The sequence below is a fragment of the Protopterus annectens genome, chromosome 9.part0, assembly GCF_019279795.1.
Source record: "Protopterus annectens isolate FY-2018-M chromosome 9.part0, PAN1.0, whole genome shotgun sequence".
NCBI lineage: Eukaryota > Metazoa > Chordata > Ceratodontiformes > Protopteridae > Protopterus > Protopterus annectens.
Window position 1 is genome coordinate 962,565,351 of NC_056743.1, and position 19,967 is coordinate 962,585,317.

Consider the following 19,967-nt stretch of genomic DNA (forward strand, 5'->3'; position numbering starts at 1 on the left):
CTATGGATAGGTACGGCAAGCAGATGTTTTCTTCAGCGACCTTTGCCATGCGGTCGCTGAATTACTTGTGTCACTTCACCCGCCTTCAGAGAGATGTTCTCAAAGAGTTGGGTAAAGTTTTACAGGATCCGTCAGCTGCTGGGTCCCAAGATAAAATCAGCTCACAGCTAGGAACCCTAAACTCCATTGTTAACTCCTCCATGCGGCTCATTTCCTATGCAGCCGATGGAGCGAGTAGGGCCGCAGGCACAGGTGTGTCCTTAAGGCGTCACGCCTGGATGCGGCTTTGTAATTTTGCAGACCCCTTCAAGGCGTCCTTCACTAACTCCCCCTTTGATGGTTCGACGTTGTTCGGGCCTCAAGTGAAAGACACCTTGACCAGATGCGAGCAAGATGGCAAGACTGTTTCTGCCATAGGAGTCCGTTTCTCCACCCCTTCCAGACCATATCCTAAGGGTCAAAAGGGTGGAAAGATATGGTTCCGCAAATCACAAGGAGTCACGCCTGATGCAAGAGGTCAGTTTACCCCCAGAGGCAGAGGGGGTAACAACAACAGACGCCGCCCAAGAGGCAGAGGGGGTCCGCAGAATCAGGGTAGCAGAGAGTCTCTCTCTGACAAACCCTTTCAACATCCCTGAGGTGTTGCCCGACTGTCCACCTTCGGAGGCAGTCGGGGGAAGATTGTCGCTGTACCCAAAAGCCTGGCTCTCCCTCACTTTAGACAAATGGGTACAGTCGGTTATATCTGAGGGTTACAAAATTCCCTTTATTTAAACCCCAACTCAGCAAAAGGGAACCCTTCCAGACATTCCACCCAGTCTAAGGGAACAAGCAGTGCTAGAAGTTTCAAAGCTACTAGCAAAAAGATCCATCCAGCCAGTCCCAGCAGACCAAATAGGATCCGGAGTCTACTCAAAGTTCTTTTTGGTACCAAAAAAAACAGGGGACTGGAGACCAATATTAGATCTCAGCAAAATAAACAAGTTTGTAAAAAAGACAAGATTCCGGATGGTCACGCTACAGTCCATTCTACCCTTTCTGGGCAAGGACAATTGGATGTGCTCCGTGGACCTTCAGGATGCGTACTATCACATCAAAATTCACAGGCGCTCCAGAAGGTTTCTCCACTTTCGGCTGGGGGCCAGTCACTATCAATTCAGAGCCCTGCCCTTTGGTCTCACTACAGCCCCCAGAGTGTTCACCAAATGTATGGCAGCGGTTACGGCTCACCTGAGGCGTCAAGGATTCCAGGTGTTTCCATATCTAGACGACTGGCTCCTCACCGCCACCACCAGGCATCAACTTCTTCAGGCCAGAGATTACACCATTCACATTTGCAGAGGGCTAGGAATCTCTATAAATTTCGAAAAGTCTGCCTTGTCGCCTTGTCAATCTATTACCTTTATAGGCGCCAACTTGGACACCGTGCAGCTCTCAGCAAAGCTAACAGATCAAAGGGTCTTAGATATCCAAAACCATGTCCATGTTCTGCTTCAGAGCGACAGAATTCAGGCCAGGTATGTCCTGAAAGTATTGGGGCTCATGGCGGCTGCCATCACACTTCTTCCTCTTGCCCGCTTTTACATGCGTCTTCTACAGTGGATGCTTTTCGCCCAATGGTCTTTCCAACAACTCCCTATGCACTACAAGATCATGATAACTCCAATTTGCAAAAATCATCTGTCTTGGTGGATGTGATCCCCTCAAGTCCATCAAGGCAGACCCTTTATTCCTCCCTCCCCGGTCACCACGGTCACATCGGACGCCTCCCTGATCGGGGGGGGGGGCATTTTCAGGGCAGGACAGTCCATGGCACATGGCAACCTTTCAAATGCCACCTGCACATAAATGTCCTGGAGATGAGAGCAGTGCTTTTGACATTGCAAGCCCTCCAAGACTCTCTTCCCCTGGGGACTATTGCAGTCCGAATGGACAATATGTCTGTAGTGTGGTATATCAGCAAGCAGGGCGGAATCAAGTCCTATCCCCTGTGTCGAGAAGCACTCAGACTTTGGCAATGGGCGATCTCTTCTCAGCGGTTTCTGATAGCAACGCATATCCCCGGGAAGTCCAACATCATAGCGGACAGGTTGAGCAGAGCTATCCTCATGCCACACGAGTGGTCTCTCAAACAATCTGTGACGGAAGAGATTTTTCAGAAGTGGGGCCTTCCTTGCTGCGATCTTTTTGCTACACCTCAAAACAGCAAATGCCCCGACTTCTTCACCCTCTTCCCCCTTCCAGGCCATCCCCCCAGAGATGCTCTAGTCCACGATTGGCCTCGGGGACTTCTTTACGCCTTTCCACCCTTTCCGTTAATATCACAGGTAATTCAGAAAGCAACCGCCTTGAGAGCCAAGATGATTCTCATTGCCCCTTATTGGCCTCGACAGATATGATTTCCGTTCCTGCATCGTTATCTCTTGGAGCAGCCTTGGCATCTGGATCCAGTGCCAGATCTTTTGGCCCATCAGTCAGGGCAGCTGCACCAATCCCTCCATTCTCTCAACCTCACTGCTTGGTTGCTCCACTTCCGTCCCTAGCCAGACTTCCTATGATTTCAAATCCTGTCCGGGATATTATAGTAGCTTCCCTTAAATCTTCCACCAGAAGGATCTACACTACTAAATGGCAACGTTTTTCCTTCTGGGCAAAGGCTAGAAATATAGACCCGTTCACTGCTCCAATTCACTCGGTCTTGGATTTCCTAGCTGAAATTTTTCATTCAGGATCTTCATCCTCCACAGTAAAAGTTCAGTTGGCAGCCATTTCAAATTTTCACATAGGTCTGTCGGACTGCAGCATCATGTCCCATAAGCTTTGCAAAGCATTCCTTAGAGGTGTCTTTTTACTCAAACCCCTGATCAAAGATCCTCCACCACAGTGGGATCTAAACCTAGTTTTAACATCCTTGATTCTACCTCCCTTTGAACCTGCGGCTTACTGTTCATTGAAATTACTTTCCTGGAAAACACTCTTCCTGGTCACTGTTACATCTGCTAGGAGAGTATCTGAACTTCATGCCCTCTGCATTCGTCCTCCTTACTTAGTCTTCCACAAAAACAGAGTTTCTCTAAGAACAAACCCCTCTTTCATACCCAAGGTGGCTTCGCAGACAAATTTAAATCAATCAACTGACCTCCCAGTTTTCTTCCCTAATTATTCGAACAGGGTGGAGCAAAAACTGCATTGTCTGGATGTTCATCGTCAGCTCCGATATTATTTGGACAGAACTAAACAAATCAGGAAATCTGATCAACTCTTTTTATCTTATGCAGAAAATAGGAAAGGCCTTCCAGTATCCAAGGTAACCCTGTCTAGGTGGCTCTCTTCTCTGATCACGTATACTTACCAACTCAGAGGTAAAGAATTGCCTTCTAGGCCAAGAGCCCATTCAACCAGGGCGCTAGCCACATCAACATCTTTTCAAGCTAGACTACCAATAGACACTGTTTGTGCGGCAGCCACATGGGCTTCTCCTCATACCTTTGTTTCACATTACAAATTGGACATGGCCTCCAGAAACAGGGCAAATTTTGGTTCCACCGTTCTCAAGAGTCTGTTCCAATGAGCCACCCAGGATGAAGGTGCTAGGGACGCGGCTCCATCCAGCAAGAATGAAGGCGAGATTGACAACTTAACATTGAGAAGTTATGTACCTACCATAACGTTCCACTAACTAACTAATGTTAGTTGTCTTCTCTCGCCTTCTTTCTTGTGTCCCGCCCACCATCCCCCTAGCCTGGACAGACCGAGAAGATTTCCCCTTTTTTGAAGGGTCCTGATCTTGCACTTTCAGCCAAATAGCTTTTCCTAGGGTAACTACAGCTTAGATAGCGATCCTTTCGGGGTTATCCTTTTTCCTCCTCCTCTCCAGTTGGAGGACTATATTGCTTGTTTCAGCTACCAAACGAGATCTGGATAGTTATCGCCTAGCATCATGGGATATAGGGTTGCCTCGAGCCGGTAAAATTAGCTCTCGAGCTTTAGTAAGTGGCCGAGTCGGAGCCGAGGTTCGGCTCCGAACCCATCCAGCAAGAAAGAAGGAGAGAGAAGACAACTAACATGGAACGTTATGGTAGGTACATAACTTCTCATTCTGAATTATTGTGACTGAAAAATACAATTGCAGTTCCAGTTACAAAAACAAAATAAGGAAGCTCTTCATGTTCTCCTTTTTGTGGGTAGGACTTTACTCTGCAGTCTTTTTGTGGGGTGTTGCTCACCCCCCCTTATTGATTTGTATTATGAACTCCAAGGTTGCAGCAGTTCAGGAAAAAGAACAAATTCAGTTGTCTCATCTGTGGAATAAAGGTTCTGGTCAATTCCTTTTCTGGCAAATTGTGATCAGTAATGAACCAATAGATCACATGCAGTCTCACTGGAATGAATGACACCTGTAATTCTACTGAAAGATAAGCAATGTAAAATGTTTAAATCTCTCACAAAAGATGCACTTAAGGTTGATGTATGAGGCCGTGCCACCTTTACAGGACTGTGTGCCCTTGTGCAAAGGCAACTCAGCTATTGCACACATAGAAAGTGAGCATGAAGTTTTGTTCTTGATCTCTGGCATAATTAAAAATAAAAATGATATTACAGAAAGTCCCACTACAAAGGATTATTAGTGGATGTGGGCCACTGAGCATAACTAGCATATTCTCCCAGTTACTGAATACTGGTTAAAAGTTGCCACTACCCTTTGTCTCCTGTCTGAATCTTAATCTTCATAATTCATTGCACATTTTTATAAAACTGGTGGATGTATATTGTTACAAGGAAAGAATGGTTTCCAGGTTTCTCTTGTTACCTCCTCTACACCTAGCTCTGATCCAGATCCCTGTAGGTTAGTTGCTTCCTTATTACAGGCTGTAGTTCTGCTGAGTATAACAGCCTCTATCTTCCTGCCTTACCAAATTTAATTCCTTTCTTAACATCTTATCATCCTACCTGGTCATATTAAAATAATTTTATTCTCCATGGTGGCTCTAAGCATTAACTGGATTAGTTCACTTAATGACAGATTGCACCAGCTCTGTACATGGCATGATGTTATACATCTAATCTCCTTTTTTATCACAGTCCACTGACAGTGAGTGACTCATTCTTATGCATCTTACTTATTAAATATACCAAACAAATACCATTCCCTTTCCATTCTTAACTATTTGAGAGACCACTGCCCCATTTTTTCTCACCTGTCATCATCAGCTATAGTCCTTTTCCTATAATTAAACAAAACCTTTTGTTCAGATTTAAATCAGTTAACTGGTCTATTGTCTACTCCCTCCTCCTGATGCCCTGGCATTCTTTAAATGTCATTAGTCTCTCAATCCTGTATGATATTTACCCTGTCAAGGTATTAATGTTCTATGGTAATCTTTGCTCCTGGCAATGTACTGGAATTAAACAAGTAATGCACACCAGGGACAAGTACTGGAACTTAAGCAGAGCTGCTGGCATAACCTCCTGTAACAGTCAATGAAAAGGAATACAAGGATTGCTGTTAAAATGGCTTAATCCAATTATTGCAAAATTCAAAAGCAATTACTTTAATGGCAATCTGAAAATATATAGGACAGAAATAAAAGAAAACTGCACAACCGTTCTGAGCAACTCTTTACGGGGTTTATTTGTAATGATTTCTATCATTCACTTTTGAATGTTAACATTCTAAAAGACTTTACAGCCTCCTACCTTTTACTATTCCCCCTTCACTGTTCACTCACTTTGCCTATATTCTGTTACAGTCCCTTAACATTTAGTTCACACAAAACTACATTTAGCTTTCTTTATAAATTAGACTTTATATCTAAGTTAATTCTCTGTATTCACTTCTCTGTAAAATTAAAACCTCTAATCAACCCAGTAATTATTATCTGCACCGTTCATATACATTTGAAATGTCCACATCAGGTCAGGAGTTACTCATACAGGTGCCAAAGCAGGAATGAATTTCCTGTTCCCCACCAGTTATCCAAGTTACATTTGAACTGGGTTAGGGAGGAACTCTGCTTCACATGGATGAGGAGCTTGTTCCAGAGATGGGATAGTCTCTGGGATACATACCTGTCTCTCCAGAAGGTCCTATTTAAATCACAGGCAATGTTTAAATCTTTAAAACAGGTAATTCATCTGCACTTTGTTTTCCGGATATGCAGGAGGTCCATCAGAGTGGGGTCTGACAATGCCTTGTATGCCAGGCAAGATCTCCACTCAACAACCAGTAGGAGACATAATACAGGGATAGGGCCTTGAGGTAGTCTGCATAAGACATGTTACTTAAGCTCTGTATCGTTTTAGTGAGGAACCTCTTTGGACATTCCAATTGTCAGATATGCCTGGTTAGGTACATACCAAAGGGAGCATTGTACTCAATGACAGGTCTGATGAATGCTGAATAAAGTGGAATAATGACTTTCTTGGACCTAGGTGCCATACCTTTTTTATAAGTTGCACAATATAGAATTATTTCCTCACTACTGAAGACACATGATGGTCAAAGGCTAGATTACTGTCTGTGTGTGTCCCCAAGTCCCTGGCTACTGGGTGAACTCTCAGGGGTATGCAATGTATCTCTGACTTTATACCATACCTCTGATTTTAGTTTCACAAATATTGATGCTGGACTTCTTAAGGGCACCATCTTTATTGAGTTGAAAGCGGCATTTGAATTTGTCAACCACACCATTTTCCTCCTCATCTGGCTAATACTGGCTTTGTTGCTGAACCCCTTTGCTAATTTGAAAACTTTAGTAAAACTAGATGTTAAGTTGTCTATCTCGCCTTCATTCTTGCTGGTTGGGCTCAGAGCCGAGGATCGGCTCCGACTCGGCCATCTTCAAAAGCTCGAGAGCTGCTTACTGTCTCGAGACCCCCCCTATATCCCATGATCCCTGGCGCTAGATACCCAGATCTCGTTTGCCGCTTCTGCTACGAGGTTGCGTTTGCTGGCTCAGGTCATATTTTTCTATTTTATTGTTAAGCTCTTATAAAAAATTTTATTATAGTTAGTGTTTTAAAGTTGTTATAGTAGTTCTAGTAGTCTGGTTATCTAGTTGTAATTTAGTCTACCCATCCCATTCCCTTTGAAAACTCGTTTTTTGTTAGAGAGTTTTCCCCTTCCCCTCCCTTTTTTTTTTCTTCAAGGTAGCCGTTTTTAGTTAGAGGCTAATCCTTGTTATTCAACTTTTAGATAATAGTTTTTTGTAGAAATATATAGCTATAGTGTGTGTGTGTTATTAGAAATAGTTGTACATACTAGCTTTATTTACTATTTTCTTTTAACTATATAGCTATAGAGTGTGTGTGTTGTTAGGGTGTGGTAACTTGTGTAGAGTGCGGGTGTTTTTCTAATTACCTACTACCCTACTGTTGCTTTTCTCTTTCCTTTCACAGGAATGTCTAAAGATACGAAAGTATCTGGATTCAAGAAGTGTGACTCATGCTGTCAGAAGATGTCTCCGACAGATGGTCACACTTCTTGTGTCTCCTCAGGGGTTTGCTCAAACCGGAAGGGTCACCGGCTAAGGCTCAGCCAGTGAAACCCTCCAAGCCAACGAAGCCGTTGGCTCCCAGTTCGGAGCCGTCGTCGGGTGTGGCGTCTGCTTCAACTTCGATTACGGCTGGAACTGAAGTCCCTGTCTCCCAGTCGGCTCCGACTCTGTTGTTGGAACCATCAGGGAGCCAAAAATGCTCTAGATCTCCATCCCTAGAGTCGATACACTCGGCTCCAGGTTCTCCTTTGTTACAGTTGGAGTGAAGTCACCGATCCCACTCTTTTCGGTCTTCTAGACTATCTGACCACGATGTGGAGAGAGTGGTGAGCAGGCTTCTAAAATCGCAGGCCCTGGCTAAAATGTTATCCAGCCCCCCTCATTAGGGTTCGGCTCCGCCTGTCTCTGCAGTAGTTCCTCCTTCGACTCACCCCTTGAGTTCGGAGCCGGAGCTTGTTGGGGTTCTGATCGTGGAACCGTCGGCACCGACACCTACCCTTTCAGTTCCATCGTCGGCTCCGATCATTTCCATGGTGCTGTCCTTGGAGGGATCTGGGCACCAGGACTCTCTCGTCGGCTCCGAGGGGGCGAGTGGCATCGGACACTTGTCCGACCCTATTCTCCCTCTCGGAGCTTCGGCGCAGGTGAGTTCAGCTCCTACATCGGTTACGGAGCCATCTCTCTCGGTGCCAGGAGGGATTCCGGTCCCTTCGGAGCCGGAGCCCTCTCCGCTATTGGGAAGAGGCGCCTTCGAGGTCATGAGGAGTGTGCTGGCCTCCGAGTCAGCCCCACATCAGCCTCTTCGGCTCCTCCCCCCATGGTGCCTATGTCTGCCTCTGCCCCTCCTCCAGACCCCAAGCATGGGGAACAAGTGCTCCAGGGCACCCCATTGGGTGTATCTTCTTCTTCCGAGGCCTCCCCTGATCATTCAGAGGAGCCTCCTCGGAAGAGAAAATGCAAGAGGAAGCATATTGACTCCCCTGAGTCTGTCACTTCAGATACCGACTTAGAGGATTCGGAAGGGTCCCCGAGATCCCCCTCTGAAGATGTCTCCTTCTCAGACATCCTTGAGATGCTTAGGCAGAGGGGGAACTGGACTATCCATAACCCTTCCGAGGATGAGTCGGTATTCCTGGACACATTTGGTTCCCGACCTTCCACCTCCTGGGTGTCTCCGCCTTTCGATCCACTGATGTCGGTGGTGGCTCGGAAGGTGCGGTCAGCCCCAGACACAGTGGAACCAACCCCCCGAAGACCCACAAAATTTATTACTGCACCACAGGACAAGCAATTTCTGATTAAGGGTGTTCCCGTTGATGCCATGGTGGTAGCAGCGGCCACAAAAAAGGAGTTGGCTGAAACTTCTTTGTCTGTCCATCCCCCTAATAAGGAATCTAGGACGATAGACAGATATGGGAAGCGGATGTTTTCCTCAGTGACCTTCTCCATGAGGTCGCTGAACTACTTGTGCCACTTTACCCGCCTTCAAAAGGATCTCCTTAAAGAGCTAGGAGATATCCTTCAAGATCCATCAGCTGCGGGGGCCCAGGCTAAGGTTGCCTCCCAGCTGGCGACTCTTAATTCGGTAGTAAACTCCTCCATGTGGCTCATCTCTTATGCAGCCAATGGTGCGAGTAGGGCCGCAGACACAGGCGTGGCCTTGAGGAGGCATGTTTGGATGCAGTTATGTAACTTTGCGGAACCCTTCAGGGCGTCTTTCACCAACACCCCCTTTGATGGTTCTGCTCTTTTTGGACCACAGGTGAAGGATACCCTTACCAGGTGTGAGCAGGAAGGCAAGACTCTCTCTGCTATGGGAGTCTGTTTTTCCACTCCTTCTAGACCTTATCCCAAAGGTCAGAAGAGTGGGAAGATGTGGTTCCGGAAACCCCAGGGAGCCGTGCCTGACACACGTGGTGAGTTCTCCTCCAAGGGCAGAGGAGGGAACAACAATAGACGCCGCCCTCAGGGAAGAGGGGGTCCGCAAAATCAGGGCAACAGAGAATTCTTCTCTGACAAGCCCTTCCAGCATCCCTGAGGTGTTGCCCGGCTGTCCACCTTCGGAGGCAGTCGAGGGAAGATTATCGCTGTACCCAAAAGCCTGGCAAAGTATAACAAAAGACAAATGGGTACTGTCTGTCATATCCGAAGGCTACAGAATCCCCTTCTTTTGCACCCCCTACATTCCAAACAAATCCCTTCCAGATGTTCCACCTAATCTAAGGGATCAAGCAGTTCAAGAAATATCAAAACTGCTAAGAAAAAGAGCCATCCAGCCAGTCCCAGCAGACCAGTAAGGATCCGGAATTTACTCAAGGTTCTTTTTGGTACCGAAAAAGACAGGGGACTGGAGACCCATTCTGGATCTCAGCAGACTAAACAGGTCTGTTCAAGGAACGAAGTTCCGGATGGTCACGCTACAGTCCATTTTACCCTTTCTGGGTCAGGACAATTGGATGTGCTCCATAGATCTTCAGGATGCGTACTACCATATCAAAATGGACAGGCGCTCCAGAAGATTCCTCCACTTCTGGCTGGGAGCCAGTCATTATCAGTTCAGAGCTCTGCCCTTTGGTCTCACCACAGCCCCCAGGGTGTTCACCAAATGTTTGGCAGTAGTTACCGCTTACCTGAGATGGCAAGGATTCCAGGTGTTTCCATATCTAGACGACTGGCTCCTCACTGCTACCACCAGACATCACCTGCTGCGAGCCATAGAATACACCATTCGAACTTGCGCCAGACTAGGTATCACAATAAATTTAGAAAAGTCTGCATTGCCGCCTTGTCAATCTATTACTTTTATAGGCGCAAACTTAAATACAAAGGACATGTCAGGGCGACTTCCATTAGACAGAGTGTTAGACATTCGCCAACATGTGCAGGTCTTATTAGGATGCAAAAAAATTCAGGCCAGATTCGTCCTAAAAACCTTAGGTCTCATGGCAGCGGCTGTCATACTAGTCCCCCTTGCTCGCTTTCATATGAGGATTCTTCAGTGGATGCTCTTCACCCAATGGTCCTTTCAGCAGCTTCCAGTGTCTCACATGATAATGATCACACAGACATGCAAAAACCAACTTGCTTGGTGGATGGTTTCTCCATCAGTATCCCGGGGCAGACCATTTGTTCTTCCTCCTCCAGTGGCTACAGTGACCACGGATGCCTCCCTGATCGGGTGGGGGGGGCATTTTCAGGGCAGAACAGTCCAAGGCACCTGGCAGCCTCACGAGTACCATTTGCATATCAATGTCTTGGAGATGAGGGCCGTGCTTTTGGCATTGCAAGCTCTTCAGAACTCTCTTCCCACCGGGACCATTGCAATTCAGACAGACAATATGTCGGTAGTGTGGTACATCAACAAGCAGGGCGGAACCAGGTCCTACCCCCTATGTCGAGAAGCACTCAGACTCTGGCAGTGGGTGATCTCTTCCCAATGGTTTCTGATAGCAGTGCACATCCCTGGGAAGTCCAACGTTATAGCGGACAGGCTGAGCAGAGCAATTCTCATGCCCCACGAGTGGTCTCTCAATCAGATAGTGGCGGACCAAATCTTCCGCAAATGGGGTCAGCCTTGCTACGACCTTTTTGCCACCCCCTTCAACAGCAAGTGCAACAATTTCTTTTCTCTCCTCCCTCTTCCCGAACACTCCCGCAGAGACGCTCTAGTTCACGATTGGCCTCAGGGACTTCTTTATGCATTCCCTCCATTTCCCCTGATTCCCAAACTAATACAGAAAGCTACCACATTGGGATGCAAGATGATCCTCATTGCCCCTTACTGGCCTCGACAAATTTGGTTTCTGTTCCTGCATCATCACCTTCTGGAGCAGCCCTGGACTCTGGACCCAGTTCCAGACCTCCTGATCCATCAGTCAGGCGGGCTGCACCAATCCCTTCAATCTCTCCAGCTCACTGCTTGGTTGCTCCATTTCCGACCTTAGCCAGGCTTCTGAACATCTCCTACTCGGTGCGTGAAATCATCTTATCATTGCATAAGTCTACCACTAGAAAGACTTATGCTAGTAAGTGGAAACGTTTTTCTTCCTGGGCAGAGGCTAAAAGTATAGACCCCTTTTCAGCCCCTATACACAACATTTTGGAATTTCTTGCGGAACTCTTCCATGCTGGGTCCGCTTCCACTACAATTAGAGTTCAGTTAGCTGCAATTTCAGATTTTCACATTGGCCTGTCAGAAAACAATATCATGTCTCATAAGCTCTGTAAAGCCTTTCTCAAAGGAACCACTCTGCTCAGGCCCCCAGTGAGAGATCCTCCACCACCGTGGGATCTAAATTTAATTTTAGCTTCTCTAATTTTGCCCCCTTTCGAACCTGCAGCTTCTTGTTCCTTGAAGTTCTTATCTTGGAAAACCCTTTTTCTGGTAGCTATTACTTCAGCCAGAAGAGTTTCGGAACTACAGGCTCTTTCTATCCTTCCCCCATACCTGGTGTTCCACAAAGACAGTTAGGACTAATCCGTCCTTCCTTCCTAAGGTCTCTTCAGAGTGTAACTTGAATCAGTCCATAGACCTTCCTGTGTTTTTCCCTAACCACTCCAACAGGGTGGAATATAAGTTGCATCAGTTAGATGTTCACAGACAGCTACGCTTTCATTTGCATAGAACCAAGGACATTAGAAAATCAGATCAACTTTTCCTGTCTTTTGCAGTAGGTAAAGAAGGTCTTCCGGTCTCCAAAGTAACTTTATCCAGGTGGTTGACTTCTATCATCACATTCATATATCAACTGAGGAATAAAGAATTGCCAGTTAAACCGAAAGGTCACTCCACCAGAGCTTTAGCTACTTCGGTGGCCTTTCAGGCTAAGTTGCCCATTGAATCTATTTGTGCTGCGGCTACATGGGCCAACCCACATACTTTCATTGCACATTACAAGTTGGATTTGGTTTCCAGGAGCAAAGCTGATTTTGGTTCCACTCTTCTGAAGAGTCTTTTCCGATGAGCCACCCAGGATTTTAGGTGCTAGGGACGCTGTCCCAACCAGCAAGAATGAAGGCGAGATAGACAACTTAACATAAAGAAGTTATGTACCTACCATAACTTTCCATGTTAGTTGTCTTCTTCTCGCCTTCTTTCTTGCATCCCACCCTCCACCCCCCTATCCTAGTGGACCGAGAAGAGTTCGTCTTGATTCTTCACTGGCTGAGTCTTCTCTGGCTATTCCTTTCTGACTAGTAGTCCCTCCAGTAGGATTTATGCATTCTAGGATAGGATTCCTTTATTATTATGTCTGCAGTTAGACTTACCAAACGAGATATGGGTATCTAGTGCCAGGCATCATGGGATATAGGGGGGGGCCTCGAGCCAGTAATCAGCTCTCGAGCTTTTGAAGATGGCCGAGTCGGAGCCGAGGATCAGCTCTGAGCCCAACCAGCAAGAAAGAAGGTGAGAAGAAGACAACTAACATGGAACGTTATGGTAGGTACATAACTTCTTTTTCAGTCTTACTCCAGAAGTACCCCTTCAGTCTGGTGTATAACAAGGATCATTTCTTGTATCAATTATTTTATTGCAATTTGTAAATGATTATCCTTAGGATCTCCAACTTTTAAAAGTGTACTTTATAGTGATAGACTGCTTTTACTGTAAAAAGGGGTATTAATATCACTGAATTAGAGAACTCCTCATAAAATGAATTCAGTAATCTCACCCTTTGTTTTTTTAAGCATAAAATCCTAGTCAACTCATTTAACTTATTCATTTTTGTACTATACAAAGCTTTTTCTACACTTCTACTCCACCATTCCCTTACCTATGGAAAGTTGTCATTCCTACATGCTGGTGTAAGCATACTGGAGTTTACCCTGACCCTACTCTTTTCCTTTATAGGTATACTGAATTTGTACCAACAAGGCTCTCATTTAGCGTAAAGTTTCTTATGAACTTGCTAGCTAGCTCACCCCTTATGTATAGTACTGTGTGATATTCTCATTTACAGAATGCTAGAGGCAGGGCTTTATTACTTTCCATGACTTTTAACATTGTGAGTGCCAACAAATGCTGTCATTTGGAAATCTGACAGTAAGAAGTGCCAGCTATTGCAGCCTTGAGCTGTCAATTTGCATTTGCCTTGGTATTTGTGGCAATGACAGTCAGGTCTTTATTGGTCTCCTGTGTAGCAATGGCCTACACAGGATGGTTGTAATGAATCTTAATTTGCATGTATTAATTGAGGAAATTTGTAGGGCTGCGGTGGTGGTGCTGCGGTAGCGTTGTCGCCTCACAGTAAGACGCTGTCCGGTTTGATTCTCAGATAGAGTGTCTTCTGCGTGGAGACATGCGTGAATGGGCGTACCTTCATTGAAGGTTGTGTGTCAGGGCTGGCAACACGGCACGTAAAATTTTATCTGCCAAACATTAGCAGACCGGAGTTCCGCTGTGGCGACCCCTAACCGGGAAAAGCCAAAAGACACAACAACAATTGAGGAAATTTGCAAGCCTTATATTTGGAAGCACCTGTACCAAATATACCTTTGCAAGGTTGATGTAGCACCTTGTCATAAGAATGAATTTTTTTTGGATCTAGCCCATTGTTTTTTTAAGGTCCCACTGGTCTTTTACCAAAATGTAATGAATATAATTATTTGCCTTTATCCCAGATCTTAGCTGAAAATGATCCTTGGACAAGCCTGTATACCCAAATAACAAATAAGTAAAAATAAAGAAAAATATTGAATCATGACATGCTTATTGCTTAGATATGATAACATTTAAAGGAAAATCACATACATGCGAGTAATATTTTGTAATGGAAGCATCTATTTTAAACATGCAGCTTCACAAATGACCATTACATTTCTGATGTAAGAATTGTATTTCAAATAACAGTAGCAAAAGTACAGTAGCCCTGTTTCTTTTAAGAAGTACTGTACCCCAATTGTTGTACGTTCTACTTCTCTTTCATCATGAGGCAGGAATATTTTAACAGATTGTCCAGAGTTTGTGTATTTATTTATTTATTTATTTATTCTTTTGTAGGATTCAACAGGAGCTACTGCTTTTTTAGGATTCACTGCCAGTGGAGTTGTAGTTTTCCAGGGAAACAAAAGAATCCATCAGTTAAAATGGTAAGCAACACTACTCAGAATAGTATCCTGAGCCTCTAAATGCGAAGTCCACCAAAAACGTATCACACCAAAAGGTATTGATTGTGTTTATTTAGAAAGTGTGTGTGTGTGTGTGTGTGTGTGTGTGTGTGTGTGTGTGTGTGTGTGTGTGCATATGCAAGTATGTATAATGTTTTCTATAGAACTGAGACACATTTTTATGAAGTACTGCATGCAACGTTGGTTCATATTGCGCAGGAGATGACAAGAATTCAGAATCAAGGTAGTTATTAGCAAAAAATAAATAAAAATAAATAAATAAATAAAAACAAAAGGAAAAAAAAACAAATCTTTGGAAATGGAATCAGGACCAAAGGTACTGTTGCACCCACCTATATGACTAGGAACTGCTCTCCCTACAGTCTGTCAGTTTCTTCCAAGCATTTTGCAGTAAATCCTTTAATGTTTGCACTGACTGTTTTATTTTTTATATCTGTACTGGTTTCAGGTTTCCATAACCAGTCAGTAAAGCTGTTATTATCTTGAAACTCTGCAACAGTGAAGATCACTGGTAGTTAGCTAAATAAATAAATGGTTTTGGTTCTACACTCTGCCCTTTGTACATTTTCATACTTTTCTTAACTTGATCCCTCACTGGTAAATATTTATTCTGTATAGCCACAGTTCCTCCATCTCTGATTTTGATTAAGTGGCTCTGTTTCACATCATACTTGTTTAAATCAACATTTCAGACAAGGTAGTATTTGCCATGTTTTGTCATGTAAGTTTTCTGTTCTATTTCCTGCATTTTGGCTAATCATATTTCACACATCCTTTATTCTGTAAAACAGATCATGGTGTACATACTGTACTCACTATGTGATGCTTTTTATAGTCAGCCTTAATGCTTTACAAGTAAATGATCCCTTCCTGTGTCCTTTCACCTTGTAGGAGGAATGTGCAACCTCTGGGGAATGTTCTCTCTTCCTAAGATGTGAGCTACAGCAGTGTGCAGGCACACTCAGTGCCAGATCTTCAAATCCAATTGCTTGAAAGGATAGTCAAAAGCAAAGGAACTATTGTGTTTTTGATACTGGTTTATTTTGTCCCTTACACCCTGGATGTATAATAATAATTTTCAACAGTGTTGTTTTTCAAGGAAAAAGGCAAACCCAGCGTGCAGTAATCTTATTCAATGAATGTACACTTGAGCCAAGTGCTGTTTAGTGGAGCCCTTGCCAGTCATTCAAGTAGTGGGGAATCTATAGCACATTCTAGAGGTACTTTAAAGTAACTGTTAACAATAGTTCTGGAGCATAAAATTAAAAAAAAAAATAATAAAATAGCTTGATTAACAGAAATTGGGTATTTTACCCCTTTACTCTGACTTCTGTTCACAGTTGTAATGACTACAGAATATAGTGGACATATACTTTAGCTACACTCTTTTTTTATTTTCTCCAAATCTTTTCAGTTTCTAATACCATGACGGGAATGGACCCCATTGCTAAGTCAAAGTACAATTAAAGTTCATGAAATTACTATTATTTCAATCTTTGATGTCAGCTAAAAGTGCTCTTCACAGCACCCGCAATGTGTCTAGTAATGACTCCTTCTGCAATTCGTATGGAGTTACATGTATTGGTAACATATCTAAATACGATTGTAGATTCTTTTTTATAAGACTCATTGCTCCTGGCACTGTTGGAACTGTCTGGGTATCTTTCTTCCACACTGCTCTTGTTTCTGCCTGCAAATCTTGATATTTTATGAATTTGTGTCTCTCTGTGCGCAAGACACTGTTCTCACTGGGTGTAGTGATTTCAGTGATCAGTGCTACTTTTGTCTTCTTTTCATGTACGACTATATCTGTTTTTCTCGCATCTGTCTTTTGAACTGTTGGTAATGAGTGATCCCATGTGATGTAGACTTCATCATTTTCTACGATGCTTTGTGGTTCATGTTTCCAGTGTTTTTCAGCTGCTTCAGTACCATAATGTTGGCACAATCCCCAGTGCAACAGTCTTGCCACATTATTGTGCCTTTCAGTATACAGTCCTTCTGCCATTAGTATGTCACAACCAGAAACAAGGTATGTGACTGTTTCAAGTTCTGTTTTACAAAACCTGCATTTGTGTATTTCTCCCACATGTTCAGTGGACTTTGTAAACCAACGTGTACATATCCACTGTCTTGGGCTGCCAATATTAACCTTTCATCTTTTGGTTTGAATTTGCCTCTCCTTAATCATTCCTGCATTCAATCCTGATCAACATGAGGTTCTTCCAGAAGTTTCCTATACTTACAACTATATTTATGCATTTTCCACATTTCTTGCCTTCTCATCTGAACCTTCACCACCTTCTATTCTTTATTTTGTTTTTTGGCACATTCAGTTACTGCCTGACTTTTATCTCCTTCTGGTTTGATTTCCATTCCTTCTTGACGGCAATATGCTTCTGCTAGACTAAGCAGGGAAGTCATCTTAGATTTTCTCCTCATGTTTCAAAACTTTCACTACATTTGGATCTTGTGAGGTCAGCAGATATGTATCCCACAGTTGCAGATCTGTAAATGTAATCAGTTTCAAGGAGGCCCATACCGCCTTCGGAATGGGGAATGTATAATCTTGGTATGCACTGATTTTTATAAATCATTTAGTGAGCATGAAGCATCCTTCTTCTTTTCCTGTCTAATCTAGCCAACACATTTTGGGACCAGTCAATCAATCCAAAACTGTAAGTTAGGACAGGAAGAGCAAATTGGTTTATAGCTTGAATTTTATTCCTAGATGTCAGCACTGTTTTCAGGATTAATTTAAGTCTTCTAAAATATTCCTTACTAAGTTTTATTCATATTTGTTCATGTTTTATTGTTGATCCTTCATCAGTTCCCAAATATTTATATGTTCCCTCTTGCTCAAGTTCTTTTATATCACATTCATGTCCCAAACTGATGTTTTCTTGGTGCTGCAGTTTTCCTGCTTTAAAGATTGCTTTTGCACATTTATCAAGACCAAATCACATTCTTATATCATCTGAAAAAGTTTTGACTTCCTGCAGTTGTGCTTTCAGCTCCTCATCTGATGAGCTATACAGTTTTAAATTATCCACAATGAGAACATGAGAGGTCTTTAGACATTGTTGTTTTCTTGGAGCCAAATTATAGCCATGGCCTAATCTGTTAAGTAGACAGTTTAAATGATAAGGGCAAGACAGAATACCAGCAGTGACAGGGGTCATCCTGAAATTTCCACCTTTGAAATTTTATCCTTGGAATAATCATTTATCTTTTATCATGGCTTAATTGCAAAGTGGTCTGTCACTGTTTCATGGTCACTGTAATGTAATCGATCAGTGTAGGATATATCTTATATATTTTAAGCACTGTTTTATCCATGAATGTGGGATACTATCAAATGCTTTTTTTGTAGTGAATCCATGCCATACTTAGATTTTTCCCCTTTTTACAGTTCTGCGTTATGATGTTATTTAGCAAAAGATGATCCTTTGTTCCATATGACTTTCTTTTATTACCCTTTTGTTTTATTGCCATGATGGAATTTTCTTCTAAATGGCTTTAAGCTCTGCCAGCATCAATTCAAGTGTATAGTTTATACATGGCCGCAAGTTATTGGTCTATAATTTTTAGGATAACTTGTAGGTTGACTCTTAAGTTGGAGCATTGTTTTTCCTGTTTTTAATCAGGTTGGTGTCTGTTCAGGGTGCGCATCTAAATAGTTCTTACTCATGGCTAAATCATCGTGCAAAGATGTGGGCCTGGGGTCTTCCATTTGGAGGCTTTTCTTAACTTTATCTCAATCCTTCTAGCTATTACTTCATCCCATTTCATATCCTGTACCTTTGAACTTCTTATTCTTTCTTTTATTTCTTCTGCCCATTTAGCATCTTTGCTATGTTCCACAGGATCTTCATAGATATTTCTCCAAAAATTTTCTGTTTCTTCTTTTTTTGAGTGGTCTTTCAATTCCTTTTACCTTGTTTCCCAATTCTCTATTCTAGGGTCATAAATTGCTTGTTTTGTACTTTTCCTTTATATTTGTCTGTGTATCTTCTAAGTTTTTCTGCCTGTGCTGAGATTTTTAGTTGATTATTTGCAATAGTGTAAGACAGATGCTGATCCATTGTAATACTGCACATTGCTTTTATCATGTCTATATTTCTGAGTATTTTTGTTGCTCTATTCCCTCTTCTATACTCTTCTAACAGTGGCACTTGTATTAATTGCTTTATAGTTGTCTCTATTCAATACTTCCATGATGGTATTTGATTTCTCCCCTTCCTTACTCTTACTACCCTGTGTTTTTGTGGTAGACTTTTATTTAGCTGCACAGTAATATATCCTGTTTACTTCTGTTATATCGCATGGATCACAGTAAAATATCCTGTTTACTTCTGTTATATCGCGTGAATCTGTATGGACAGTCCTAATTATTGTATTCATTTGTTTTATCAAACTTTTTACTTTTTGGCTTTTATTGACCTTCTGCAGTCTATTTCTTTCATTGATCTTAATATGTCTATGTATATTAAATCAAGCAACTCCGCTGCTTAGCTCATTTTATTCTAAACTTGGGGCTCATTTTTGTTCTCCGTTTCCTGCAGGCATTCTATAGTATCTACCTGTGGCACATTCTCTTCAGTTTCATCCTGTGTCATCCGTTGCTCTGTCATATGGGAACTCACTAGCCTATCACTCCTCAACATTGACCGCTTCAGAGTTGCCACAGTTTTCTGTTCCTTTCCTTGCTGTCCAGCTTCAAGTGAATGTTTATACTGGTTTCCTGTGGAAGGCTTCAAAATATCTTCATATGGCAACTACCCAGTTGCTTCCCGTTCCACTGGTTTCTCCTTAATTTGGATGTCTACACTGAAACCTTCACTTCGCAGGTACTCCATAACCTCAGAGAAGTTAAAGAAGTAGAAACTGAGGTTATGGAGTACCTGCGAAGTGAAGGATTCAGTATAGAAAGTCTAACTCAGAAAGCACCACAGCAGGATAGAGCGATGTTAGTTTAAGGGTGTGCACACTTATGCAACCAGCTTATTGTACTTTTTTATTTTTTTCCCCTAACAGATTTGTTTGTTTTTCAATTGAATTGTACAGGCTATAGGTCACATTAAAGGTGGGAAAAGTTTTGAAATTATTTATTTTGGTCTCATTTTTTTATATCACAAAAACCTGGCATTTTAACAGGGGTGTGGAAACTTTTTATATACACTGTAGGTACATTTTTGAGCTTTTCTGAAAAACATTATGACTTAATAAGGCCAGATGATTTTTACAGCATTCTACACTAAAACCCACAGCTATACATACATACATTATGTGAGAAAGGTTTATTTACCATATTATCTATCGTTATTATCAAAAGGGACAGTT

The 19,967-nt window shown here is 42.8% G+C and overlaps 1 protein-coding gene across 1 annotated transcript in view; it reads left to right on the forward strand.

Annotated features, from left to right (window-relative positions):
• FRMD3 (FERM domain containing 3) overlaps nucleotides 1-19,967 on the forward strand; it is a 1,518,736-nt gene that overhangs the window by 968,744 nt on the left and 530,025 nt on the right. Inside the window, exon 7 of the mRNA XM_044082188.1 lies at nucleotides 14,497-14,585. Coding sequence (XP_043938123.1) covers nucleotides 14,497-14,585 — 89 coding nt within the window. The remainder of the gene's footprint in view (nucleotides 1-14,496; nucleotides 14,586-19,967) is intronic.